Here is a 27,462-nt window from a genome sequence, read left to right as displayed (position 1 = left end):
TCACCTAGATTGCCAATTTAAAACAGGTAGGACTAGCATCCAGGGTTACCTTTTCTCTACACATCTAAAGAGTTAGACTTATGAAATGAAACCCAAGTTTGTTTCCCCAAATTGCATGGGGCTGAAAAAATGCAAGAAGGGATTGATTCCTTGTGTAAGAGATGCTGTCGCCCAGCACTGCCTGGTCACTGGATGTGTCTGTGAAGAGCACTCAGACTGCTTTAGCAATGAGATACTTCATGGTTGCAAACAACTTTTAATCCATGCAAGCCATGTATTTTAAAACTTGGGGAGACAAAGTAATTACATTTTAATATTGCTTGTAAGAAATCTCTGCTGCATAGAAACCCTAATGAAATAAGGGTGAAGCATTTTAATAGTCTGATTTATATCCACTCTCTCATGCACATGCAAGGTAATAGTGCGGTAAGTGGAGGAGGACCTCAGTGGTGCGTGTTACTGGGTGATTCAAAGCCAGAAAATCGGAGATAAGCAATGTTTTACAGAAGCTTATCACGTTTTCATTTAAAAAACCCCATAGTACGTATTAACGTTGTATTTGTATGTGCAGAATGGTGCTGTTCTTAAAGTGCATCACCTCAGAGATGCTGCTTTTGACCAGTTCCCAGCTTCACTCTTCCCATTTCCTCTTATCAGATCTGCAACAGCAGATGTTTCTGTTCCGGAGCTGATGCAGTGATTTTTACATGCTCTTGTCTGCGACTTTTTCATGGTTAACAGTGACAGGAACGCGTGGCTCTCCTGGAGTGCTCTTTTTCATCCCTTTGACGACTGAAGGGAGGTGGTTCTGCAGGTTTGTTCTCTGGTTGTAGCTCTTGGGGGAAAAAAAAAACCCACCAAAAAATTGTAACAAAAAACCCCACCGCACATTATTTGACTTTTTTTTTTTTTTCTTTTTTTTCTTGGATTTCTTTTGTTTAAGAAGTGTGAATGCCTCTGCTGGAGAAGTCAGCTTCCCATTTGTGGTAGTAGTCATATGCTGTGAATCGATTAGAAAAAGGCTTTTTTTCACCCTAAAATACAGCTTGTAAGTGTTAATACCAGCCTTACCAGGGACTGCAACCGAATTACTTGATTACATTGTGATTTAATGTATATTTGAGTTAGGGAAGTTTCTCAGGAGAAGGTTGTATGGGCTATTTACATAAAACCTCAGACCCGACAGGGAAAATGAGTCCAAAGGAATTTTTAGCTTTATAATAGAGGCTGCCAGTGGTCAGTGGTGGATGCCTATGGGGAGCAGGTCTGCCCTTGAGCTGAAAATGATTGTGGCTTTATCTTGAAGGTAGTATTTTGGTGACTGGGACAAATTACAGCAGAAATTCATAAAGCATCTGGGAAAAGCTTTGCTATAACACCTTTTGGAACTTGTTTTATGCTGCAGTGCTCAAGCTAACTTATTTGTGTAATTGGCTGATGTTTAAATGCACTTCTATCAACATGGGTTATTTAAAATGGAAAGCTTGTTGCAGCAGGCATTGACTGTGATGCAGATGTAAAGGATACTCCAGAAACCTTACCTTATTACTAGCTAGAGACCTAAAACAGAGAAGAAAACTAGGCCTGGCAGCATGTAGTAGGTTGTAGTTGAAAGGAAATGAAAAGAAGACTGTAGTCAGTGTTTAGGTCCTTGGGTTCCATGCTTATGTTGGTGAAGGTCTCCGCTGACCTCAGAGGAAGAAGTCATGTCTCAGAAGCTGTAGCATGCTGTCCTTACTCTGGGCCTTACTTTGGTTATGGGAAGTGTAGTGCAGCTGAGAGATACATAGTCACAAACATCCCAAAGAGCTTCCATCATAGGTTAACGGGTCAGCTTCTGTGGTTTGGAGCTTAGCTGGAGTTGAGAACTGGTGTGAAAAGGAGTCCAGGGGCACTGAAGGACGTTGTGATAGCGAACAGTTCTGTGTCAAGGTGCAAGTCATTGCTTGGTCATTGGACTTGACTGCATTGCACTTAATATCACTGGGAGCAGAAGCAAAGCCATAATTGCAATGTCAGCAAGATCAACAGTCAAGCGATTGTGTTCAGATCAGGTGAGGTTTTATTACAGCCTCATGGTTCCTCTGACATGTTGCTTTTGTTCAAAGAGGTTTTGCAGAATCCTACTTCTGGGATGAATGGAAGGTGCTGCTTTCAGTGGTGTTCTGCTGAGAACCAGGTCTGTCCTGCCTGTTGCCACATTGAATCTTTGGACTGTGTTGGTATATTTATAGAACCACAGACTGGTTTGGGTTGGAGGGACCTTAAAGCTCATCCAGTTCCAACCCCTGCCACGGGCAGGGACACCTTCCACTAGAGCAGGTTGCTCCAAGCCCCTGTGTCCAACCTGGCCTTGAACACTGCCAGGGATGGGGCAGCCACAGCTTCTCTGGGCACCCTGTGCCAGCGCCTCAGCACCCTCACAGGGAAGAGCTTCTGCCTCAGAGCCCATCTCAATCTCCCCTCTGGCAGGTTAAAGCCATTCCCCTTGGCCTGTCCCTACAGGCCCTTGTCCAAAGCCCCTCTCCAGGTTTCCTGGAGCCCCTTTAGGCACTGGAGCTGCTCTAAGGTCTCCCCTCCAGGAGCCTTCTCTTCTCCAGGCTGCCCCAGCCCAGCTCTCTCAGCCTGGCTCCAGAGCAGAGCTGCTCCAGCCCTCGCAGCACCTCCATGGCCTCCTCTGGGCTTGCTCCAATGAGCAAGTGTCCCCCTGCCTTGTTTCTGAGTACGGTAATGGGTGGATCAGGCACTTTGTGTAGCTTTTATTGCTGGATTCCTCAAAAAGGATCTTTCCTGATGTTGCCGTTGTTGCTTTATGTGCTGCTTCCTGCGATTTCTGTGCTTCTGATTTGAAGATGTTTAACCAAAGTTCACTGTTATGGTAGGTCAGAAATAAAATAATGGAAAGCCGGTTTCGGGCATGTATCTGACCATGTTTTCCTGCTTTGGGTGCTTACACACTTCTTGGTTGTCTTGTATTGCTGCATATTCTTGGACCAGCTTAAAGCTTGCCTGGCCAGTCCCTGAGCAACCCGACCTAACTAGACCTTACTTGGAGTAGGTGGCTGGGCTTGGCGGCCTTCACAGGTCCCTTCCCCAAAGAACTACATCCACATTAGGGTTTGTGAAGTGTTATCAGCTGAAATCTTATTTTGGGCAGTAAGTTGCCAGGTAGTTTGATTCTACTTTTAGGGCAGGTTCAAGAGCTTTTTGTTGTATGAAGGCAAATGTTTCTTTTGTGAGAACACTTTAAATTTGGTTATAGTCTATGAATTGGGAGACATGTTAAGTCTAAATGCTTTGTATCTGTCTTTACTTAAAAGTTGTGTTCCATAGCTCACACTTCAGCTCTCCCTAGTCAGGCGTGAGCCTCTTTGCATCTTAAACTCTCACGAGGCAGAGCCAAAGCCAAGGCTGCTATCAACACAGGCTGCACAGGTTGTTGGAGCCATCTGTTCCATGTCTGGAAGTTGTGCTGTTGTCAGTGCTGAAGCAGGTATTGCTTGCTTTCTGTGGAGCTGTTAGTTCCTTCTGGGGTTCTGTTGCCATAATTAGTCAAGTTAATATTTCATCAGGTCTGTCTATTTGTTTAGCAGCTTAAAAATGAAGGTGTATGGATTGAGCTCTGCTCTCCAATGCAATATGTAGAGTTCAGATCCCGGTTCTGTGTTGATGCTACTTGAGCTGAAAAGCTCCGCTTTGTATTAAGCAGAGAAAAAAATCTTGAACCTTTCAAATAGTGAAGCAGGAGCTGTCAGAGTATCAACGTAGTCTGTGCATGCCACCACAGCACAGCCAGCATGAGCTGGAGCAGACCCTGCAGCTTGAGGGGAGCTGCTTGCAGGCTGCATCCAGGTTTGGGCTCCCCAGTATGTTACGCAGGAGGTAGCTAGCGTGGCCCTCCCCAGCATGGCCAGACCTGAAGCATGTGCCTCTGGGGAGCTTGTTTGGCACCACACGGCTCGGGTGAGGGTTGGACGTCCTGGCAGCCTGCTGGTACCTCAGAGTGGGTATTGAGGAGCTGGAGCCAGGCTTCCACCATGATGCAGAAGGACAAGTGACAACAATCTCAGTTGAAACCTTGGAGGTGAACTATCAGCTCTTCATGAACAGTCTAATCCTGATGGTTGTCTGTAGCGGCTGTTACACAGGAGCTGTGCTGGCTGTTCTAGTTTGGGCTTTTTTTTGGAGGCAGAATGAATAACTGTAGGGATGTTGTAGGAAGACATCTCTCAGCTGAATCTAAGGAGAAGTCGGGTGCTAAACCCCACTTCCAGTCAGTCAAATTGTGAAGTTTTACAAAGTTAGAGTGAGATGAGAACTTGTACAGTTACGGGGAAATTGGGATAAAAGGGGTATAAATAAATTCCTCCTTATGATGACCTATGAATTTGCTTTACTTAAGTATTTGACTACCTTAATAATTCAGTAATACCCATATCTATATGATAATCTAGTTAATACATGCAATATTTTTATTTTCACTCCTAAGTTCTTTTTAAACACACTTTCCCACTTTGAAATAATCTGTATTTTAAATGAACAGATAAATCTGTTTTTTCCTTGCACCTCTTTATAACATTTGCAAAGCTAATAGTTGCAAATATTGTTGCTAGTATATTTGCAAAGCTCCAGTGTTAGGCTTTTTATTTTCTTCTGACAAAAACTGCGCCAAGCAAAGCTACGGTGTTTCATGGGAACTCAGAAGGTGAAGGTGGTAAACAAGTGAGATGAAAGCTTGTGTTTGTCTTTAGAACATGTAACAGGAAGGCTTTTCATTAATACACATTCAGAAGAGACAAGAATCTGCATAAAGCATTTAAAACTGGTCTTTCACCTCATTTTACTTTCAACTGAGACCAAATAGGGAAAGCCGTGGCAGTTAGACACACTCCATTAACATGCCAGGGTTATATTTGCTGGTCAAGTTAGACGTACAACTCCACTGCTTTCTGGGAAGTGCTGGAATGCCACTGTGACCCTGGTGCTTTCCTTCTCCCTTTTGCCTTGTAGAGTAGTGGAGATAACCACGCACCACTCCCCTTGTGAAAGTGGAGCCATCAAGAATCAAGAGTTAGATTAAGACATTTGGGTATTTTAGCTTTCCTTGGCTTATGAAGAGCTTGCTCACAGCGTAGTAGGAATCTGCCATGGAAAAATGTCAACTGGATAAAATAACATGACTGCAAAGTTACAATAAAGCATTAGTGCAATTCGTTTCCTTCATAGATCTGTTTGGAATACAAATATGTTGTTAATAGTCTGCAGTTGCCTTCCTGAAGTATAGCTGTTTGATTTCATATATTAAAAAAGTAATAAACACCCATCATTTGCTCTACTCTGTGGATGTTTAGTGCACTTGAAATAACGAAGTGGCAGTAAATAAGACCTGGATTTCATTTTTTAATTCCAGATCATGTTTGTGCCTTTCACGATAAAGGATCAGTAACACACATTTCTGTCGTGTGTTGGCTTAGGGTATAAAGCGAGGTTCATCTATAGCAACTCAGGTTTGCTGTAGAGCAGCTTTGTTGTAGCTCCCACTCCCTTCCCAACAGGGAGTATCTAGGCCAGCCACAGCCTTACTCTAGTTTTCAATCATGACAACGTTCTCGAAGCGTTATTGATCTTAACTCAGCCAAATTGTATAAAAGGCATTAAATGTTTCCAGGATCAATATGGAGAATTTGCAATAGAGAGGATGAAAAAAGTGTTTGGAACTTGTAAAGGTGCTGTATTGTTAAGATGAGACAAATGGGCAGTTTTTATCTACTACTCAGAGGAAAAAAAATGGAATTTGAAGGAGTTGTTAGCTTGGTGATGTGTGTTTGAGTTGCTGCTTAAACTCTTTTCTTGGTGGGCGCTGGTCTGTGTGGTTGTGTAGCTTCTTCCCTTCTTGGCTGTAGTTAAAATGTTCTTCATTTGTGTTTAGTTATCCTCTTTTCGTTAACATTGGAGCTGATCTCAATATCAGGTGGGTTCAAACTTAAACAGTTCAGGTTGGATATGATCAAGTTCTTCCCTGTGAGGGTGCTGAGGCGCTGGCACAGACTTTTGCCAGAGAAGCTGTGGCTGCCCCATCCCTGGCAGTGTTCAAGGCCAGGTTGGACACAGGGGCTTGGAGCAACCTGCTCTAGTGGAAGGTGTCCCTGCCCGTGGCGGGGGTTGGGACTGGATGATCTTAAGATCTTTTCCAACCCAAACCAGTCTGGGATTCTATTATTTTAATTCCTGCATCTATCTCTACATTTATTTACCTGTTCTCTATCTGCTAAGGTTCCCTGAAACCTGGTTCAGTAACATTCTGGTTTTGTAAACCATATTTTATATATATTATATGGCATGCTGATGGTACTAACATGATGTGTTTGGTTGCTGTTTTTGATGTTGTTCTGTAATTTTTTAAGTGCTTGTCCTGAAAAAAATTGAGATTTGAGAAATAGTTACAGAGAACAGTGGTAGGCGTACATGTCTATAGGCGTGTGTATGTGTAACTTACATATAAAACTGTGTGTATGGATAAGTGTATATGAGGTGTATAGGTATATGTAAATAGAAATTAAAAGTAATTGGGGCATGGAGTACATGATTTGGTGATCTCTCACTTGAATTTCAGCAAAGTACTTTGTGCAGACTTCTGGATGGGTCTTCTATAGCATGGCTGTAAATTTTCAACTCGAAAAGGTCTTTACCAAAGATTGTATCTCTGCAAAATTCCTGTTGCTGGGATGGTGCAGCAATTCCCCACAACCACAGGCATACGAAGTGCCTGTGCAGGGGGATGGCATGGCCGTTTCATATATTTACCTCTTGTCTTTCTGTCCAGTGCTCTGCCTGAGCATTATAAGGAAGTAAAAATTAACCATTAACTGTGTGACAGAATCCAGGTATTTTTTGCCTCTGTTCTCCACTTGATTGAAAGACAACATCTTAAATCACAAGGTTCATTCTTACATTTCTCCAATGTAAGAATAACACACAAGAGGTCAAAACTAGGCAAATTTCTTATCTTTTTCTTGTGCGAAGTGCCTTGCTGATTTTTCTGTAGTTCAGTTAGTGTTGAGTGTGTGATTTTTTTCACTAGAGAAATGAATTTAGCTCTGGTAGCTTGCAGCTTGTCCTCAGTGACCGTCAGATGCTCTGCCCCAAGGCATTTGTTTTCTGGTTATTACAGTGCTAGCAGGGTCTTAAACATGAACAGTCAACCCTCAATTTAAAAAACAGAGAGATGAATGGGGTTAAGACCATGGAGAAATCAGGCTACGCAGAATCCAGAGAAGATTTTACATAGTATTCACTTAGTGTGGATGCTCTGATGTGCAGTGGTCAGCAGAGAGAAACCAGAGGCTTGTTTCCCCAACTGGAGTAGAAGTTGGGGCATGCCTTCAGGTTTTTACCTTTAGACTGCTCAGCTTTGATTCCGGGCTTCTCAAGCCACAAATACAGCAAACCCTTACACCCAGTAGCAAATTTCAACAGGTGATACTGCTGGTTATCCATTTTCTCCAGTTCCCCGATGCATTATTTCTCTTGGTGTTGGTGTAGCTGGAATGGGCTGCAGTTCTCTGTGTCACTTCAGGGCATGTGCTGCATCTCTGTCCTTTCTGTGTGATGTGTCTGTCATCTGGCTACAAACCCTTCTGCTAAAGAAGGTCTCAACTTTGGACTCTCTAGTTGGTCAGCTTGCGTTTTCAAGAGTAATGTCATGACTTTAACTTGTGAAGGTTCAGTTTTATTGCAACTGAGCTTATCCATGTCGTGAACTCTGCCACACATGTTGAATTTTATGGGGTAGAAAAACTAGTGTAAATATCTTTTTAAAAGAAGACGCTTAAAAACAGTGCAGCGTGTTTGTAGTAGGGTTTGTTTCCTTTTTCTACTGTTCTAATTTTTTTCACTAGTATCCTGAAAGATCAATAAAATCTTCATCTATGAATTGCTAATTCATAACACAATTGCTAATTGTGTTATGTTCTGGGTCAGTGGTGTGGTTGGGCCTTAGAACAGTGGTTGCTTTACTAGTACAGGGAGCCAGAGGAGTGAAAGGGGCTGTACGATGAATGAGTGTCTGGAATTAACCAATTGTCTTCACCTTTCAGCATTACTCCCTTGAATTAGGGACCCTTACATGAATCGCTGGAATTCATTCTTTTGCCCTCTCCCCCCGCTCCCCAGGCAGTTCAGAGGTAGCTGGTAGCATGTTGTCCTCCAAGAGCTACCGAGCTGTGGAAGCCCCTCATTGCAAGTGGCAAGATGCTCAGAGGCAGAATTTGTGGCAGTTTTTGCAGTGTGTTTGTTCTGTTCTTGGTGCTCTCAAGTGTCTGCTCTTGATTACTGTGACAAGACACTGAGTTAAAAGGATTCTTTTTGCTCTGATCTGATGCAGCTGTTCCTGTGTTTCCAGGTCCTCTCAGATAGTCCTTGCTTGATCTAACATTAAAGGTATTCGTTAAGAATTTCTTCCTCTTTCATGAAGCACGACAGAGGTCTCTCTCTTTAGAAAGACACTGGAAATGATCAACAACTTTCAGTTTGGTTCTTGCTTGCATCTTTTTTTCTTTTTTTTTAATGTTCAACCCTTTTTCACTGTAAGTTCCCTTAGAACCCAGGTTTCCTCTCTTCCTCCTCATACATCTGCCTGTATGCTATTTCTGACTGCTGCCTGTGATTGGAACACCCCTGACTCCATAACAGCATTCCCCCTTGCCCTTCACACGTCTCCTACAAGCATCCTTTGTAATCTCAGTCACCACCAGGAAGCAGTGAATTGGGTGGGTGGGCTGGAGGAAAGGCACAGCACTGCAGCACAACTCTTGGCTCAATCAAAGCACATCTGTAAATGGATTTGCTACATCGACGATGTTCTCTTGGGTGCCCCATAACCCTGTTGGTGCCTGAGAAACAGCAGTGTTACTTTCCCCTTCATGCAGAGTTCTTGGGTACTGCAGTGTGTTTACTACTTGGAAAATATGTAAGTAATTGGTTTCAGCACAGAACTCTTGTGATGCGTGGGGATTTTTTTTCTGTATTTACATTCTAAACCGTTTTTGAAGTACCAGCCTGGCAAAAACCCCACTGAGGTGAGGAATCTGCTCCCTGGTTATCTGGGCTTGGTTCGCAAACCACCAGGGAATCTTCATAGGGAGCTAAACCGCTTGTCTAGCTGTGGCTTGGGCGTACCAGTTACTCAGGTCTGAGCACCTGGAGGCCAGGATGAGCACTGGGTGGTTTGATGGAATCCCAAACAGCATGTAAGTAGGGGAGGATGGAGGAGTCTTTCCTAGGTGTTTAGCATCTTGCTTGCATTGTGTATTTTGAGTCTTACAAATGAGTTTTCTGGGGTTTTTAACCCTTTGAAGCCACTGTTTGTTTTTACTGTTGCACGTATCTGAAGAGGTAAACTATGTGCCTGAGTGCCCAGAAGACTGGAACTTCAGGAAAGGAAATCCATTACTCCAGGAAAAAAACTGGAAATTCCTCCTTCCCTACTATAACAAATGCAGTATTGTCAGTAGCTAACACATGGTACCTATTTCTGTAGAAAAGTCAGAGCACTATTGTTCACGATGATGAACAGAAATGAATTTTCTTCCTTTTGTAGGTGTCTTTACAGTGCCCTCTAGTAATCTTTTGTAGAAATGCTGCATGTGCCTTTTCTCAGCCCAGTTTGACAAGTGATGGAGTTGGCCACTGGAAGAATTAAACAATAAACAAGTGAACTCTGGTCTCCTGTAACTGATGTGCTCTGTAACTGATGTGCTTTCCAAAGGGAGCCCTGTTGCTGTTAACAACTACAGATTGCTTGCTGTTCTTTTCATACTTGATCAGGAAGAATATGAAGACTATAAGCACTCTGAAGTCAGATCACTGTAAATGTTACCAAGCTGACAGCTGTAAACTGGGAACTTGGGTAATGGGGTTTCAGCCAGGGCGGGGGAAGTTACAAGCAAAGAAACTAATTTTATCTTTTTGCTTAAAGTCTGAGGAAATAAGACTGCGGGGGAATAAGGGGTGTAGAAAGCATTCAGAAATGGGCTTGAATAGGCAAAAAGCCCCCCATCTTGGCATGTTGTTGATTTAATCTGAAAGGTTCGGCTTATTTTGACAGATGAGAAGTTCTGAGTAGACGAGGCCCTTAGTGCCATGGGTTAGTGCTGGCCTTGGCAGTGCTGGGGAATGGTTGGACTTGATGAGCTTAAAGGTCTTTTCCAGTCTGCTTGATTCTCTGATTCTAAGTTTGTCACTGGGTGAAGGCTTCGTTAGGGGGTAGAGTGCACATTGGTTTTTGTGGTGCTTGCTGCCCTCATGAGAGTCATCACCCTGAAAGTGTTGCAGCTCCACCTTAGATTATGTATTGTGCAACTAATGCCAAGAGGTTTTGATTAAGGTAACTCCTGTGCCTGGAATTTAAGTTAAAAAGGTTTTACCTCCTTATTCTAGCTCATTTCTCTTATTAATAGCAATAGAAAGGGGATATTGTGTGCAGGAGCGTGTTGTCCTTTGTATCAAGTAAAACATGGTACCATGATTAAATCCTCTGCAAGCTTAAAGGGATGTGTCAGAGATTGGCTGTTTGAATAAAAACTGATAGTTTCTGAAGTGAGACAGGGCTTTGGTAATTCCACAGCAAAAAGGAAAAATGGCTAAAATCCTTTAAGCCCTGCCTCTGAAATGGTTATGAAAAGAACTTTTGCAGTTCAGATATTCAGAGTAATTCCTTCGTTGGCTTAACTCAAATACATGGCATTAGGTGGTGTCTTGCTTTTCCTTTGACTTACAAAAGCAAAATCTCTTTGAAAGGATGTTCCTTGCAGAAGTGAGGGGTTTGTGGGGCTAAGTTCCTTGATGTGGATTCTGAAAAACCCAGGGATTGTTTTTAAGCAACCTGAAAGGCATCCAAATTTTTGGTCTCAATGGTTATAAAGGATTCTTCCTCCTTACACGTCAGGAGGAATAGGAAATCCAACAGAACGTGATTCAGAAGCACGGCTGGTAGCTGTTTTCTAGGTTTGAGTGTAAGTTTAAGTCAGATAAAGAAATCCTTGTGAGAAGGTAACTGTCTAACAGTGGGACTCTGGAGCAGACAGGAGACCCTTATGGGGATATCCTTCGGGACAGGTTGCACAAGAGTACCATGAGAAGTGGGGATAGTGGATCGCGCTTAAGGGGTGTTGCAAGAGGGGGTTTTGCCATCTTTGCTCCTTCAGTTTTCCAGGCTTACTGGAACTGCAGCCCTGGAGAGCAGGGGTGCAAGGGTCGGGACTCAGCGTGGCAGCGTTTGTTGGCTGGCTGTTGAGGAGAGTCATTGTCACCCAACTGTGAACAGTGAAGCGGCAGCACTGTAAATAACAGTTGTTTCTATGTGCTCAAAATCCAAGTAAGAATTTCTAACTCCCTTGAGGTGGTAGAAAGGCCATGCAACTGAACACCAGACATAAAGGCATCTCCGAAGACATTTGAGATCCGAGATTACAATCTGTGTTTGGATTTTGCTGTTGATCATTATCTTGTTTTCCTTCCCATTATTTAATAATATATGAGAGGATGGTATCACTTACAGCGGGAGTGGTTGGAGTGAATGCACGGATGCTCACTTGTCAGTGGTTTACTGCAGGCAGGCTCTCTGCCATTTGGATATGTTTTCCTTCTATTTCTGCATACTTTTTTTTAATGGGCTCTTATTTTTTTTAATATGATTCAGTGCTTGACGTCTGTCAGGAAGGTCGGTTCAGAGTAAGCCAACAAGAATTTGTTGTTAACAAGTGGAAGATAACTGGAAGTATCGACAAAGCTGAAAAAGCATCATTGCAAAATGCAGCTTGCTCTGCTTGAATTTGTTCTTTATTTATTGACTGTGCTGTCTGAAAGGCAAGGATGCTCTAAAGATATCAAAGGCAAAGCCTGTAACATAGACAGAAATAATATAATCCCTGTGATGAGGGTGAATATCTTGACTTTGATGTTCTTGTTAGCACATGGTGTCACAGACCATCTCAACTCAGTAACATTAAACCATTAGAGGATGATACGCAAAAAATCCTTTTCCTTTTCACAACTCTGTGTTTCTGGATGGCTGCCTTTTGAAAGCCACGGCAGCAAACCAGTACAGTCCCTATACTGGAAGCTCTGATCTGTGTGCTGGTGATGGCCTGAACATAGGCCTGGTGGTGTTCACATAGCTGCTCTTCACAATGACTGTAAAGAATAATTTCTCTGAACTTCCCATTGTAGTGAGGAGAATGATTGAGGTACAGGTTTTCTGGTGCTGTCCTGGGCTCTTAAAATTCCTTCAGCATTGTCTGCTTGGTCTGTATTGTAAGGTGGCACCTGCACACAGGATTGACAACTAAAGAGAGGAGGACAAAAGCATCCCGCTTTATGCCGCTCGCTTTCAGGAGAATTTGCTTGAACAAGCAGTTTTGTTCGTGTCTTTCTGCAGTAGAGAATTAGCCCTTTTCAGTAAAGGGGAAAGGGGCTCTGTACGGGTTGGTTTCCCATATCACAAAGAACAGGATGTCTCTCCCTTACAGATCTCGGAACATGGCCCCTTTCCCTGTGGGCCAGGACAGATCCGAGGCATCACAGCATTCCTCAAACATCATCGCTAGCCCACAGTGCTTAATGACGCTGGGGTGAAGATGAGGCATTCTTTTTGATGAATATCTTTGTTATAGTGTATTAAATCATAAAAAGAGGAAATCTGCTTGTGCCGAAGGACAAAGGAATCTACTAAGTCTGGGAAAGGCTTAGATTTATACACGGCATAACTTATCTTGTAATGTTACATCACTTGTTCTCCCAGGTTCCACTGTCAGCCTGCCACTGGAATTATTAACATACCAGCAGGATTTATATTGTACATCTGCAGTCAGAGGTAGCTCTTACACATTCTCCTTGGTTTCTTGACACTTAAGTGCAGTATCATTTTTGTCTTGTAAGTCATGGATTGTAGAGTCTTTGCAAAGAAAGAAATGAAATGGCATTTAGAGAATGCAGTGTAGAGAACTTGACCTTCATTTTCCAGACTGAACTTACTAACTACCATGTGTACCACTGGGCTCTGGATGTGCTTTAAAAAAAGTAAGATCTAAAGCTCTTTGGCTGATGTATATTGTCATTAATGCACTTTAATTTGGTCAGGTGCAAATTAATTTGTGTTCCCTGTACATTTATGTTCCCTATGAGGGAAGAAAGTAATATTAAGCAGAGAATGTATTTATCTAAAGATTGGTTCTGCTGTGGCATATTGTAATGTCGTACAGAAACTGTGCTTGTTGGGTAGCGTCAAATCTTTCCAGTGTTGTCAGGGAAAGAACAAACCCCAACCTGCTAATACTTACATTTTATTTAGAGATGAATGCATGTAGCAATTTGTCCATGTAGATAATGTGCTCCTTAGCTCTGAACAGTTCAGCACAACCACAAACCAAGTTCATTGTGAGCTCTTGCTGGCAGCTTGCAAGAACAGTGTTTGTAACATCTTCAATTAAACTATATTTGGCTAATTCTTGAAGACAGCTTTTATAATCTAGGCTAGGAAGGGCATGACATGGTGGTTTTAGGAGTACAAGGGCCATTGGGAATGTTAATTAAATCCTGGTGAAAAGCCTTTTAAAAGTTGAATCCTGCAGCCAGAGTGCTTGGATCTTTTATCATTGATTTGCAATGAGGGGCTTTCTAACAGTTCCTGCTGGTCTGATTAGGATTTTGTCAAATGCTTCCATTTTAAATGTCAGTTTTCAAGGGTGTTATATGTGTGTTCTCAAATTGCTTTGGAGTCTAACTTAAAAGGGTGTGTGTCATCCCTCCCTCTTGACATGTCTTTCCTCAACATGTAAAAGTAATCTGTCTTCATCAAAGCCCTGTATGACTCCTTCCAGCAACTGAATCCTGCGTCCTACTTGTCTAAAGTCAGGTCCTTTTGATGAAAGATGGGTTTGGTTGCCTTAATTTGTCATCCTGTTTGGAAAAAGTGCCTCTGAAAGTCTACCTGTTTGCACATTTTCTTTCCAGATGGTTATTGCATTTGGTGCTTCTAAAATGGAGTGTGGTTACCTTCCCAAAGTTATGTGAAATCCAGTATTAAATTCCTTTCAATGCAGTTGATGGTTGTTGTCAGGAAAACATTGCAGCCAAATAGTTTTGGTGGGAAGAGTGGATTAAAATTGAATCTCTAGCACTGGTAGTAGGGAAATCTGACACATATTGCCCTGTGCCGGTGTGAGGTAATTTATATGGACTAAGTGGAACTGAGATCAGAGTGGGTTTGTCTGAAGTTCTTTACCTGAATGCCATAATTTCTGAAGAGCTTGTGTCAGGCAGTTGTTAAAGCACACATGTAAATGACTTACGTTTGATACTGGAATACTCGTGTCTTTCAGAAATGACCTGAATAACGAAGGGAAGCTCCTGCCCACTTGGGCAGCCACTTTGCGTTTACTGTTGCAGGCATTTCCTCACCTGAAGCCTTGTGAAAGATGTAGCACTGCACAAAATGGGATGCAGCTACCAGAACGTACAAAAAATGAATGTAATCCTTCTGTAGGCATGGTAGCTGTGGAAAGAAGGCTAAGGGAAGTCTTGGATTTCTCTTTTTCCACTGAGGAATACCCCCCTTTGAAAATACAGCATTTGGAAGGCATGACTGATGAGCTCTTTCTGTCTTACCTGGCTGCTTTCAGGTTCCCTGCAGCTGGAAAGTGTTGCATTAAAACTTCCTTCTTTTGAGTTTAAAAGCCTTTTCGTGGTCTTTGGGGAAACATGTCAGGCAGATTCCTCTTAACTTTGTGCACCCAGTGTCGCATCTCAAACGTGCTGTGTTTGGCTCTTCTGTGACCAAAAGCTCAGTGAGGAGAGGTGCATGCTTACAGTCCTTCATCCTAGTACTGAGAGGAAAAGAGATCAGCCGGGCTTGGCAAAGGACTAGAAGTACTTCACTGTTAAATATCTTCAGTTCAGGTCTGTGTGAGTTTTATCTTGCCTGGAATAGTGTCAGAACTGTTGGTTAATTTCGAAAGTTTGAGGAGAGATAAGCTACAAGGAGGACTAAAAATCCCCCATTATTTTAAATGAGAAGAGGAGTTAGGGGTGTATGAAAGTAGTCAGCTTGGCTTCACTTCCTGGAAGGTGATCTGGGTAGGAGGGTAAATTGATATGGAATTGTCAAGGAAATATTTTTCAGACCATTGTAATTTCCTTAGTTTAAATGGTTTCATAGAAACCCAGAACTTCCCTTATTCTTTCCTCAACCGCTACCACCTCTTTACACTCTTGTAAGGAAATAAGGAAACGTGGTTTTAACGTAGGATGGCTACGAAAAGGGATGGATAAGTGTTGAGAGAAGTAGTAAAGACAATGGCAATGAAGGCTGCTTTGTGGGGGATTTTGCACTGGTGTACCCTGAGTAAACTTCTGTTGGTGTCTTTGACTCACAGCCTGGATGACAGTCAGCTATATTTGTTAGATTTTCACATGACTTAAAGCTGGAAGAGGAAGGACAAGGTCAGAGTTCAAAATTGGTCAACTTTTTTGGAAGGAGGAAAATTTGGAGGAGCCAAATGCAAGTTAATATACTTAGGCAGGAGTAATCAGCTTGTTGGACATTACATGGAAAAGAACAGGCCTTACAGCAGTTCCTGAGATTAGGATCTAGGATTACAGTAGTGGAGGGATTACAGATCAATGTGCTAGGTTTCCTATCTAGTACTAAACTGGAAATGCTAAGCCTAAAGAAAAATCCTTCTCTAGCCTGAAGTCCTCAAATATGTAGAAGCCTTGGGAAAGATGAACAGCCTGCTCTCTGTGCCCACAGTGGCAAAAAGAAGTGTGCCAGTATAGGCAGAAATCAAGCCTATGTATGTACACCCTCCACCCCCCAAAGGTAAGGTCTCCCTCCACAAAATACACCCATTTTGTCCAAAAATCATGAAGGCTCATTTAACTGAACAATCAGTAGGTTGATAGAGTGGGAGAAAGGGCTTGTTGACCCGTTACAGAAGTTTATTAAGATCTTGTATGTACAAAGCCTTTCCTTGCTGTATCAGGGCTTAACAGAGCCTGAACTCAGGTGGCTGCATCCCAGCAGCACTTCCCCAGAGTGCCCCTGCCTCCAAACTGCAAAACCCTTCTGAGCCTGTGGGCAAGTAGAAGGGTCTCAATTCTAGTTCACCTTCCTTAAAGATGGATCACAGTTATTTACCAACCCTGTTATCTTTTTATCCACTGCTTTCTGTGCAGGAGTATGGTAGTGTTCTGAGTTGAAGCAGGCTGTGCTGTGTCTTCACAGCTCTTGTCAAGAGTTTTTTTTCATGCTACCTCTGAAACCTGGCTGGAAATCTGCTTCCCATTTTTCCTGAAAGTCTCAATTCCCTTCTGTACTGCTGTTTCTTGTGTATGATCTCTCTTGACATCCTCTGCTCTACGCTCTGCAGTATTTCCTTGGACACCTTGTTACTTGCAGGGTAAGACCGATCTGATCCCATCCATTGGATTTGATCTGCTCTAATGTGCACCAAAGCCAGATGAGGCAAACCAGAAGCTGGCCTCCTCTTTTCAAGGATTTCCTGGGTTTTATTTGAAAAGCCAGAGGATAAGGGCAGCGAAAAACAAACTCAAGAGTGTGTTTTGTTTTGGTAGATGTCTGAAAAAGAAAAACATAGAAGCTTGTAAATGAGGGGGGAAAAGGTTGAGAGCTTGTGTAGAATGCTTCATCCTGAAAAACCCAGGGACAGGAGAGCTGAATCTTTAAAAAAACACCTTTAGGTTTCTGGAGTGATGGAAGAGATGGTCCTGAAAAACAGATTGAAGTATTTTCATGCTGCTCATGACTCTTGCTTCTTTTCTGCCATTTGGTGTATTAGAGCTGAAAGTCAGTAAGTGTGACTATAGAAACCAAAGGAGAACACAGCAGCACCTAGAAATCTTGTAACTGGTTTTGGGGGTTCTCGTTGTATATGTTTGGGGTTTTTTTCCTGTCCTTTTTTCTCCTTAGGAAAGACACAGTCTCAAGGATTTGCATACCAACATAACAGGTCTCCAGTCTGAGACCGTTGCTGTCACTAGGGAAACTTCAGTCTTTCTATACTTTATTCCCTTATTTCCTTTTTGCATTCTTGAAGGTAGAAGAATATCTGAATGACACAAACAACAGAAGCAGAATTTATCTGTTGTTTCTTTCACACCACTCCTGCCTTATCTGGAAGTTTGGTGAATTCTGAGCAGCAAAGACAATAGCCAGACTTTGTGCAGGAGGCTGGAGTCCCTCTCGGGGGGATGCTGAAGCCTCTTTGGGGACGAGAGGCTTTCTGTGCAATCCAGCGATAGAGGGAATCCTGTCACTCTTTTAATGAAGGCTATTTCAGAAGGTAAAGTTGATTTATAACAAGCAAGCAATTGAAGAAGCTCAAATGCTTCCAACACAGACCTTCTTTACAAGAAAAGGTCTCCTTCATGTTTGTACTTTCTCTAAGAAACCAGGCTTCATAATTATTCTGTGACTTACTGAAACAAATACGATTATTAAATGCATATTCCTCTTCAAGGTGGTCTTACCATACTTCAGCGTTTCATTATTGACCTTACTGTGAAAGATTAAATAGTTTGCAGAGGAGTATTTTTCTGACCCTTTCTGAAGGGTTCAGTGTGTGTGGAAGAAGCTTCATTTTGTATTTGGGAATGTATTTTAACCCTTTTCTAACAATGCATTTCACAAGCGCTATGGTTTTGCCTTCAAATTCTTAAAATGCCCCAAAAGAAAAACCATGTTCTTAACTGCATCATGTATTGCTTACTGCCAGATCAAGTAGAAAAAGTGATACTGGTGGAATCTTCTTCCTGGTCTCTAACCAGCCCGGGACTTCAAAAGGTAGTTTAAAAACTTTTAGCCAAGTGGGGTTTGAGTGTGATGCTGCAATCAGAGTACATTTGTAGGCACAGTGCTTGTAAAATATGCTTTATTCATGAAGGTTGTCACTTAGCTGTTGTGTCTATGGAAAATGAGGATTTTCTAGGCCCTGCAAACAGACGTCGTAAGTTTGGTTGTGTGTTTGTAAGTGTTCCCTTTGGCACTTGCTTTATATAAAGACAGGAGGAATCCTTGCAGCTCTGGGTTGAAGTGACTCACTTCAAAAGCCCTATTAACCTTTTAGTCTGTGCACCTTCCTTTTTGGTTTGCTGGCAGACAGCTGGTAGTATCTCAATTTATATTGCCATGATGCTTTGTACATCCCACTGCTAGTCCTAGTGGAGGAAAGGTGGAGTTTGTCAGAGTACAGGTGGGAGTCTTGGTGTTAAAGACCCCATTTTGTCTCAATCTGACATTACATTGTCTGGAAAACTCTTCTCTGGGCAAATTACTCTTCTTTCTGTCTTCTGTGGATGGTTAAGACAAGCCAAAGTGATACTGACACACAATCTTTCTGCCTGACCAAATAGACCAGATATACAATAATTAAAATTCACTTCTGAATGCAATGTAGATGTCAATTACAGAACTCCTTTGGGAATATCTAAAATGGAAAAGTAATCATGCTTATCCAGAACTAGAATGGAAATAAAACAATGTTTTATGCCACTTGAGAGGTGTGTTGAGCTCAGAATTGGAGACTCTTTTCAGGGTTGAATTATTCTTGATGTTTCTTAATCTTTGTTATACAGAACAAGTGACTGGGCTGCTGTGGTATGGTACCCCCAGCAGAAAAGGCCAAGCAAAGAGCCTTTATATCGTTTGATATAAACGTGGTACTCAAGCACATGTGGCAGTTTGTATAAGCTTCGATGGGGCAGACTTCTGGATTGCTCAATGGATCGCTTAGGACTATTAACCGTATCAACTGCCATATGAGCAGCTGAATATGTTAGAGATGAAAACCTCTTTGAATTCAAGAGTCCGTTGGTGTAAATAGCCAAAGCAGAAAATCCTGTCATATAGATGAAGCCATTTCTGGTATGTTTGGGAGACAATATTGCCAGTAATGACAGCTCCTGTGCACCTTATGAGATCTTGAAATGAGGATGTTGAAAAACCCTAGAAGGCTAATGGCAGCATTGCGATTTGTGTTTTGCAGGCTCCCTCGTGAGAACCTTCACTCCTTTTTACTTCCTGGTGGAGCCAACGGACATTCTGTCAGTTCGTGGAGCCTCTGTTATAATGAACTGCTCAGCTTATTGTGAAACCTCCCCAAAAATCGAATGGAAAAAAGATGGGACTTTCCTCAACCTGGTGTCAGATGACCGGCGCCAGTTGCTACCAGATGGATCTTTATTAATAAACAGTGTGGTGCATTCCAAGCATAATAAACCTGATGAAGGATATTATCAATGTGTGGCAACTGTGGAAAGCCTGGGGACCATTGTCAGCAGGACAGCAAAGCTCACTGTAGCAGGTAAGTCTCTCCCTTGTTGTTAAGTACCATGAAGAGCATGATAATGTTGATGTATGCTCTTCCCATGCAAAAAGAGGAAGGTGCTTTCCAGGAATGAAAAAGCTCCTTTTGTCAGTTACCAGTGAAAGTGGGACTGTTTCTCTCATTTTGGTAGCTGAAATTTGTCACGTATTCTGTTCATCTAAGTGGTTTCATGTGTGGCTGTTTCTCAGGAAATGCTGAAGATCGGGAAAACTGAGATGAGTGGATTAAAAAGAAGTGTCAGGAGCATGTAATCACAATCTATATTTACTACAGCTGAGAAGGGGAAAAGAGAGCAGGGATCTATTTTATGTATAAATACCCTTAAAAAATTACTTTCTCTGCCTGCTTTTATGTTGACATTTATCTGCCCTCTGCCATGAAACATTTGGGAAGCTCCTAAAAGCTGGTGATGTGTACAGTCCCTGAGGAACTGCAGGACTGGCGGAGGAAGAAAGCAGGAGTGCTGGGGGGGTGTAGTTTTCTGTTGAGTATCAGGTGTGAACTAGGAAGTTTGGAAAGTAACACACTGCCAAATGCTTAAAACTTCCCTGGCAGAGGCTGAGAAACCCAAATCATCACCTCACCTTTGAGGTTTTGAGTAACCTTTAGACATGACTTGCTAATAGCTTTTATTTAGGGGTAGAAAGCAGCAGGTGAGTGAAGTTTGCATGTCAGAATCAAGACTATGATTTGGGAAGTGATCTGTGTTCAGAATGTTGTTTCCTTTTGTCTCAGAGGTTGGCAGTGTCAGATTGTGTGTGTCTTATGAACGGTGTAGCTGGAAGAGACTTAGCATTAGTAAGAGTGAGACTTCAAAAACCAACTGGAAAGAAAAAGGTAAACTAAGGCAGCGTGACTCGGAAAAAGCCTATGAAGCAATTTTCTTTTGTGTCTCTAATGATGTTTGCCAGCCTTTTTCAAACAGTGGGTTTTTTCTTTGCTTAATAAATGTCCGGAGGTAATGAATTCTTCCTGACTAGTGCAACAGTACCTCCCAGAGCTGCTGCTTGCTGTCATTTATATTCCAGTGTTGTCTCGATTAAGTTAGCTTGCAGCATTGTCGTGGAACATCAGAAATGAAAAACCGGGGGTTTTATACCTTAGGAGCGACTTTAGGAGTCTCTGAATGAGAAATACATTTCTGAGTTTCTTGGCAATGAGGACAATAAAAGCAGTTCTCAAGCAATTACCACCTTCTTCGATCACTGCTGTTGTGATTAATTGTGATTAATCCACATGAGATCATTCAGCATCTTGCTTCTGTTATCATCCTGCTCTGTATGATCATGAGGTAAGGTTAATGGGATTAAAAATGAAGGTAATCCAAAACGCCTTCAGAAGTTTTCTGTATTAATGTTGAAGAGAGTATTTTAATTGATAGGTTTTAAAGCAGTGGAGCCTTTTAGTATTAAAACCAGCAGCAATATCAATGCAATTCTGCTGAGTTTCGTTTTCACAATTTTTAGTAGAAATTTGAACATATATAGTCTAACCAAAGTCAATACAAATTTTTGCCACATAAATTGTTGCCCCTTTGGCTCATGTTGGCCTAGTGGCAATATTAGAGGGTTACTGATGGATTCCATGCAATAAAAACTCTAATTTTTGTTGTTCAGAAACTAGAGGAAGTGCTGTTGATGCATGTTCTGTGCTGCTTTGTGCCATCCTGTTCGGTCAGAAACTTGCCAAGAGCATCCTCTGCCTGCAGGGTGCATAAGTTGTTCTGCTGCTCCAAAGGGCTTGTCAAATGGTGATGGGTGTAGTAGGATTTACTAACTCAGCGTAGTGCCAAGAGCCATGCAACACTACACAGAGTCTAGCCCTTTAGTTGGGGGGAAGGGTGGCTTTGGTTGCTGAGGGCTTTGCAATAAGAGGGGGAGTGTTTAAATTCTGGTTTAACGATACTGCTTTTCCTGACCTCATTTGAATACCTCAGTTCATCAGTTGCTTTTAATATGTCTGCCCTTGCTCTTTGTTTTAATTGGGAGCTCTCAGGCTGTGGTACGTGTGGGGTTAGTTAGCATGGTGAGGTCTCTCCTCAGCCTTGAGATAACAGTGGGAGGTAGCTAATTCCCCTCTTAATTGAGCAGTGGTATGTGAATTTGTATGGCATGTGTGAATGCTGCACTGCAATGCACCTGATCTCTTAAAAAGGGTATTATAAAGCAGAGCTCACATGTTTTAATGGCTTCTTATTCATTTAGTAACTTCATTGCCTGAAAATGCCCAATTCTGGTGAGTAATGTAGGCCAGGGCAAAGCAAATCCAGTAAAAACTGCTAAGTCCAATAAGGACTTTTTATATGTTATGGTTTGGATCTAAAATTTGAGTGTTGCAAAGTGCAGCTCATTCCTTGCTGCAGGGTGACAGGAATTGATAGCACTAAGTGCTGCGAGGTGACAGAGGGGCTTAGTCAACCTTTGTATGGAAAAATCAAGCCAAAACATACCCAATCCATACCTGAGCGTGGACTGTTCACACACTGACTGAATGCTTCATGTTAGAGACCTACTTTCTTGGTTTCCTGCTTCAATTTGTGTGTATGACACAGTGCTATAAACGTGTCATGGCAGGGGAAAATTGGTGCTGGTGGGGATTGGCAAGTTTGTCATGCATTTGACAATGTGCTTTTAAAGAACCTTTTCCCTGCGTGATAATAGATGAGAAGCCTTTACTTTTCAGGTGGTTTTGAGGTGTGGCAGCCGAGATTCCTACAGGAATGGATCTTTTCCTTCTTTAACCTAATTTCTCACATGATATAAAAAACAAGTCAGAAGTTATGATAAAGTATGAGAGTATGGAGAATACTTTAAATCAGTACAATTACTCTGTAACTTCAAATTGTATGAGCTGCTTCTGGATAGCATGCTGCTTTTAAAAGTGGTTTTCCTTCCTTTCCTTGAACCCAGAGTATGGCCCCTCAGACTTCAGGGTAAGGGAGTGACACAGTGTTGCGGGCATATAGTCCGTATAATGTATAGTGTTTTGCCATTCTTATGATGGATTTGAACTAAGGAAAGTCAAAGGAACTGCCTAATTTATGTAAAGCCACCACTTCTTAATCAGTGCCTTACTACAGTGTGTTTTAATTGGCTTTTGAAATGCAAATCTGTGATACTTAAGTGCTTGTTAGATCTTAAGAAGGGGGAAGGGTTGGAATAGCTCTTACAAAACATGGATGAAAGAAAAGATTTACAAAATGTTGGGGAACTGTGTCATTCATCTTGGAAAAATAAATGTGTATGTATTTTATTAAAAAGTGTAATGCTAGCTTGAAAACATTCCTGAGAACTTTCTTCTCCAGTTGCTCTTTACTAGTGCTTAGTGAAAGCTTCCTTAAAGCTTTTTTTGAGAGAACAGATACATAAGGACCTAAAAGCTCTGAGGCATGACAGTGGCACTGAGTTTCTGTGAATGGATTTGTTGGTTCTATACATTCATTTAAAGACTGTCCAGTAAATTATTTTTCACCTCTTTGTTTTTTTCCCCAAGTTAATCCATCTTCTTCCACTTGCCTTTGCATTAGCTATTTGGCTTTGAGCTTTATATGTAACTTGTTTAGTTGTGTTGATGTAGCTGTATTGTACGTATTTAGGTATGTCTGAGTTTCATTAACTCAAAAGCACTTCTTTTTTTCCCTCCCACCTCGATGAAATAATCTCCTTCTATTACCGGTTCTCGTTTTAATCCCAGCCTGGATTGTGTTGGAAGGGACCTTAAAGCTCATCCAGCTCCAACCCCTGCCACGGGCAGGGACACCTTCCACTAGAGCAGGTTGCTCCAAGCCCCTGTGTCCAACCTGGCCTTGAACACTGCCAGGGATGGGGCAGCCAGAGCTTCTCTGGGCACCCTGTGCCAGCGCCTCAGCACCCTCACAGGGAAGAACTTCTGCCTAAGAGCTTGTTGTGGTTTAAGCCCAGCCGGTAACTCAGAACCACGCAGCCGCTCGCTCACTCCCCCTCTTCTTCCTCCCCTCACTCCCAGAGGGATGGGGGGGAGAATCGAAAGAGTGTAAGTGCCACGGGTTGAGATAAGAACAGTCCAGTAACTAAGGTACAACACAAAACCACTACTGCTACCACCAATGATAATAATACTAAGGGAAATAAGAAGGGGAGGGAACACAATTGCTCACCACCCACCAACCGATGCCCAGCCTGACCCGAGCAGTGATCTGGCCTGCCGGGTAACTCCCCCCGGTTTATATACTGGGCATGACGTGCTGTGGTATGGAATACCCCTTTGGCCAGTTTGGGTCAGGTGTCCTGTCTCTGCTTCCTCCCGGCTTCCCCTCCTCCCTGGCAGAGCATGAGACTGAGAAAGTCCTTGGTCAGAGTAAACATTACTTAGCAACAACTAAAACCATCGGTGTTATCAGCATTGTTCCCAGGCTGAAAGTCAAAACCACAGCACTGCACCAGCTACTAAGAAGGAGAAAAATGACTGCTATAGCTGAACCCAGGACAGAGCTCATCTCAGTCTCCCCTCTGGCAGGTTAAAGCCATTCCCCTTGGCCTGGCCCTACAGGCCCTTGTCCAAAGCCCATCTCCAGGTTTCCTGGAGCCCCTTCAGGCACTGGAGCTGCTCTAAGGTGTCCCCTTCAGGAGCCTTCTCTTCTCCAGGCTGCCCCAGCCCAGCTCTCTCAGCCTGGCTCCAGAGCAGAGCTGCTCCAGCCCTCGCAGCAGCTCCGGGGCCTCCTCTGGCCTCGCTCCAGCAGCTCCACGTCCCTCTTGTGCTGTTGCCCCAGAGCTGGATCAGGACTGCAGGGTGGGGGGGTCTCCCCAGAGCACAGCAGGGGGGGCGAATCTCCTCCCTCGACCTGCTGCTCATGCTGTGGGGGTGCTGCTGGGTCCTGGGGAGCTTCTCGTCACCCACCACCCCAAGTCTTTCTCCTCAGGGCTGCTCCATCCAGTCTCCCCCAGCCTGTGTTTGTGCTTGGGATTGCTCCAACGCAGGTGCAGGACCTTGAACTTCATGAAGTTTGCACAGGCCCACCTCTCCAGCCTGTCTAGGTCTCTCTGGATCCTATCCCTTCCCTCCAGTATGTCTTCATAGAAATTCTGTTTTCAAACCTTTGTTTTGTAATTAGCTTTAGGAAACGTACAGGCTAATCACTGCTGTTAGGAAATACTCCTGCTGTTTAGTACCAAGATGTAAAAGGGTTCAATAATCAGGAAAGGCAGGTTTGTATTTAGTAAAAACACAGTATTTCCTTTGGAACCATCTGAACACGTTGCAGGTGCTGCACCATCCACAGTGACCCTTGGTTCTTCCTGAAAAGTAGTTCTGAGAACTGTCATGGTGCAAGTTCAAGTGTTGTCCTGCATTGAAAACACAAATACTGAAACTGTGATAGACTTCCCGTTGTTCTATTTACAACCAGTAACACTTGAGTGACTTGTGTGGGTTGAGGCACATCATGTACATACTTGGAAGAAAGACTTGGAGTTTAATTCCGAGTGTGCCCTAGTGTGTTCTGCTCCTCAGCACGGTGTTCTCTATACTTCTCTGCTGTTCTGACTTGAATAAATCCTCCTCCTCCTGCCAGTTCATTCAGCTCATCATGTAGCTCAGACTCTACTGGGCTGCTGAGGCCTCTGCCTTCGGATCCTGCTGCTGTGGCATGGCAGAGGGACTGCTGCTGTTTCATTAATACAATCTGTCTGCACTGTTTTTTCACAGCTTCATTTAAAACCTTTGAAGTAATAATTTTGTCTGGGAGTTCAAGTATCTGAAGGCTAAAAGTCAGAATGTGTTGACTCTGCAGTTATATCTCCCTTTGTATATGGTAAGGTTGTATATCTTACATGCTACGTAATCACTTACTTTCCTTCTGCTGGCTTGTCCCCATCCATGTACGGGCTCAAACTCTCAGGAGCCAGGGAATGCGACAGGGCTGTGTGGTGAAGGAACTGCTTCATGATACTGCTCCCTCACGTCTCATACAGCTTGGAAGATACAGCACCCCTTTGTCAAGGGGTTGCAGGAAGTGAAGATGATTCCCTAGTGAGAGGAGAGTTAAGATCCAAAGAGGAAAGCTGTGAACTGTGTTCTCTAACCTGCTGCCCAGCATTGCACAGCATCTCCAGTAATGAGGGTGGTAGGCCCTTGAGTTGTGCTTGACTGGTGCTGTTTACAGGGTGTCGATACATCAGATGCAGAGAATGAATTTCACTTGTGAAACCATTCCACTTTTGAGCTAACTGGATTGTTTTTGTGAGGTTTATTTGCTTCTGGAATGGATCTAGCTTTGGGCTTCCAAATTGGTGACTATAAGAGCTGTCTGTGTAACTGCCACTGAAATCATAGGAGGCTTGGATGAGCAACTACTGTGGTATTTAATGTAATGTGGCGTGGAGGAATCATTGAGTTATGAGCCAGGAGATGCCGATGTCTAATCCTGCTTCAATTGCAGGCTCATTATATGGCCTCAAGAAGATCTCTCTACTTTGCCTTTTTCTCAATGGGCTAATAAAGAATTTCTTTCCAATAAATTTAGAGTATTACCTTTTATAACATACCAAGATGCTGTAAATGAGTATGCTGAGAGAAGGCCATGTAGAAATAAGTAATTCTGGATCCATTACAGTTTCTGGATGATATGCAGTAGGTAAAGTTGTGGCCCAGAAATGGTGATCCCGGATGTTTCCTGAGCACAGCTGGTGGGAGAGCAGAGGCCTGGATGGATGTGGTGTTGCAGTTAAAGCTAAAGCTCTGCAAAGCACATCATCAAAGAGGTGTCTCGTGGTGGGGGAGAACTTAGTTTCTGGTGTGTTATGGTATTTACCTATTTAATATAAAAATCACTTCTATATAAACAATTTTGCTCAAAAAACCAATTTTTGGGTTGAAATTTTATTCAGCTTTTTGCTATAACTACTCAGAACTGTGTAAAAGCAGCCAGGTTGTGCAGTTCTGGAATCTTTTGTCTTCTGCAAAGCTTTCCTAACTGAAGATTACAACCAAAGAGCTTTTTATTTCTTACCAGCCTCTGTGTGTCTGTGCCATCCCTGAAGGACAAGAGGGAAGTGGCTGAGAGGAGCAAACCGTGCGCATGTAGCAGCTCCTCAGAGATAGGGGAGAAATAACAGCACATTTTTTACTCGGTGTTGCAGATTTGCTTTATGAGTGAGATGATAAAAAAATCTTGATCTGATCTTCATGAATAAAGAACTTTCTGTACCTTGGAATTGAAAAAACCTAAGAGCACAGATACTTGAGTGGAGAGTGCTGAAGAGCACTTAAGCAGTAAAAGTGCCATGGGTCATAAATTTTCCTTGCAGATATACATTTCCCGTGAAAAAAAATCTTCATTTTTCATAAATTGGCTTAGATCAAAATGCATTTCTTGTCAATGGCAGGGAAATGGGAAAGGTGGTTTAACGTACCTGCAGTTTGTACAGCTTCTGTCAGCTCTTACTAAAAGTGTGAGAGTTTAGACATTTAAGATAATGAATGTTCTACCTTTATATGTCATTCTAAACTCTGACAATCCACCTTTGTCCAGTTAAAGTAGGAATAAAAATCTTTGTGAGCCCTTGGACTGATGTATAGTAGTACTGGACTGAAAGCAAAGGTCCAGATTCAGGACTACTACAGATATTTCAGTGTAAGGTTAGGAAAGCGAATTTAAAGACTTTTATGCACTTTTTTGGGTTTTTTTGACAAAGTAACTGCGTAACTTTGGAAGATGGGAGCCAAAGTGGTTGAAGTGATTTATGATCTAGAGCACTTCACTTGCTGGGTATGCAACCTGCAAAGGTTTGCCTTTCGGACAGGAGACTGCTGCTGTGTGATCTATTTCCTTCTTCCTTTCCAACAAAACCCAAATAAATGCCAAACCAAAATGGATATTTTACTCTGGTCTTGAACGACTCTCACACCTCTCACATGGTGTGAAGAGTTGGGGCACAATTTTTCTTCCAGAATTTGGTTGGATTTAATACTTTTTAAGGGCTATGGCAGGACAGGAATTGGAATTGCTCATGACTGAAATAACTTATTAAAAATGATAATAACCAAACTAAATCAGAGTCATTTCACACGTGAATTGAAACCA

General features: G+C 42.6%; 1 protein-coding gene across 17 annotated transcripts in view; it reads left to right on the top strand.

Moving 5' to 3' along the window:
* The window catches only part of NEO1 (neogenin 1), a 193,360-nt gene that overhangs the window by 42,159 nt on the left and 123,739 nt on the right, over positions 1-27,462 (top strand). For all 17 annotated transcript variants that reach the window (XM_030497329.1, XM_030497327.1, XM_030497328.1 and 14 more), the window contains exon 2: positions 19,062-19,379. In XM_030497329.1, the coding sequence (XP_030353189.1) occupies positions 19,062-19,379 (318 nt within the window). The remainder of the gene's footprint in view (positions 1-19,061; positions 19,380-27,462) is intronic.

Source organism: Strigops habroptila, chromosome 9, assembly GCF_004027225.2.
Source record: "Strigops habroptila isolate Jane chromosome 9, bStrHab1.2.pri, whole genome shotgun sequence".
NCBI classification, from domain to species: Eukaryota; Metazoa; Chordata; class Aves; order Psittaciformes; family Psittacidae; genus Strigops; species Strigops habroptila.
Note: the sequence above shows the minus strand (reverse complement) of the source record. Positions and strands in the feature narration are given on the sequence as shown.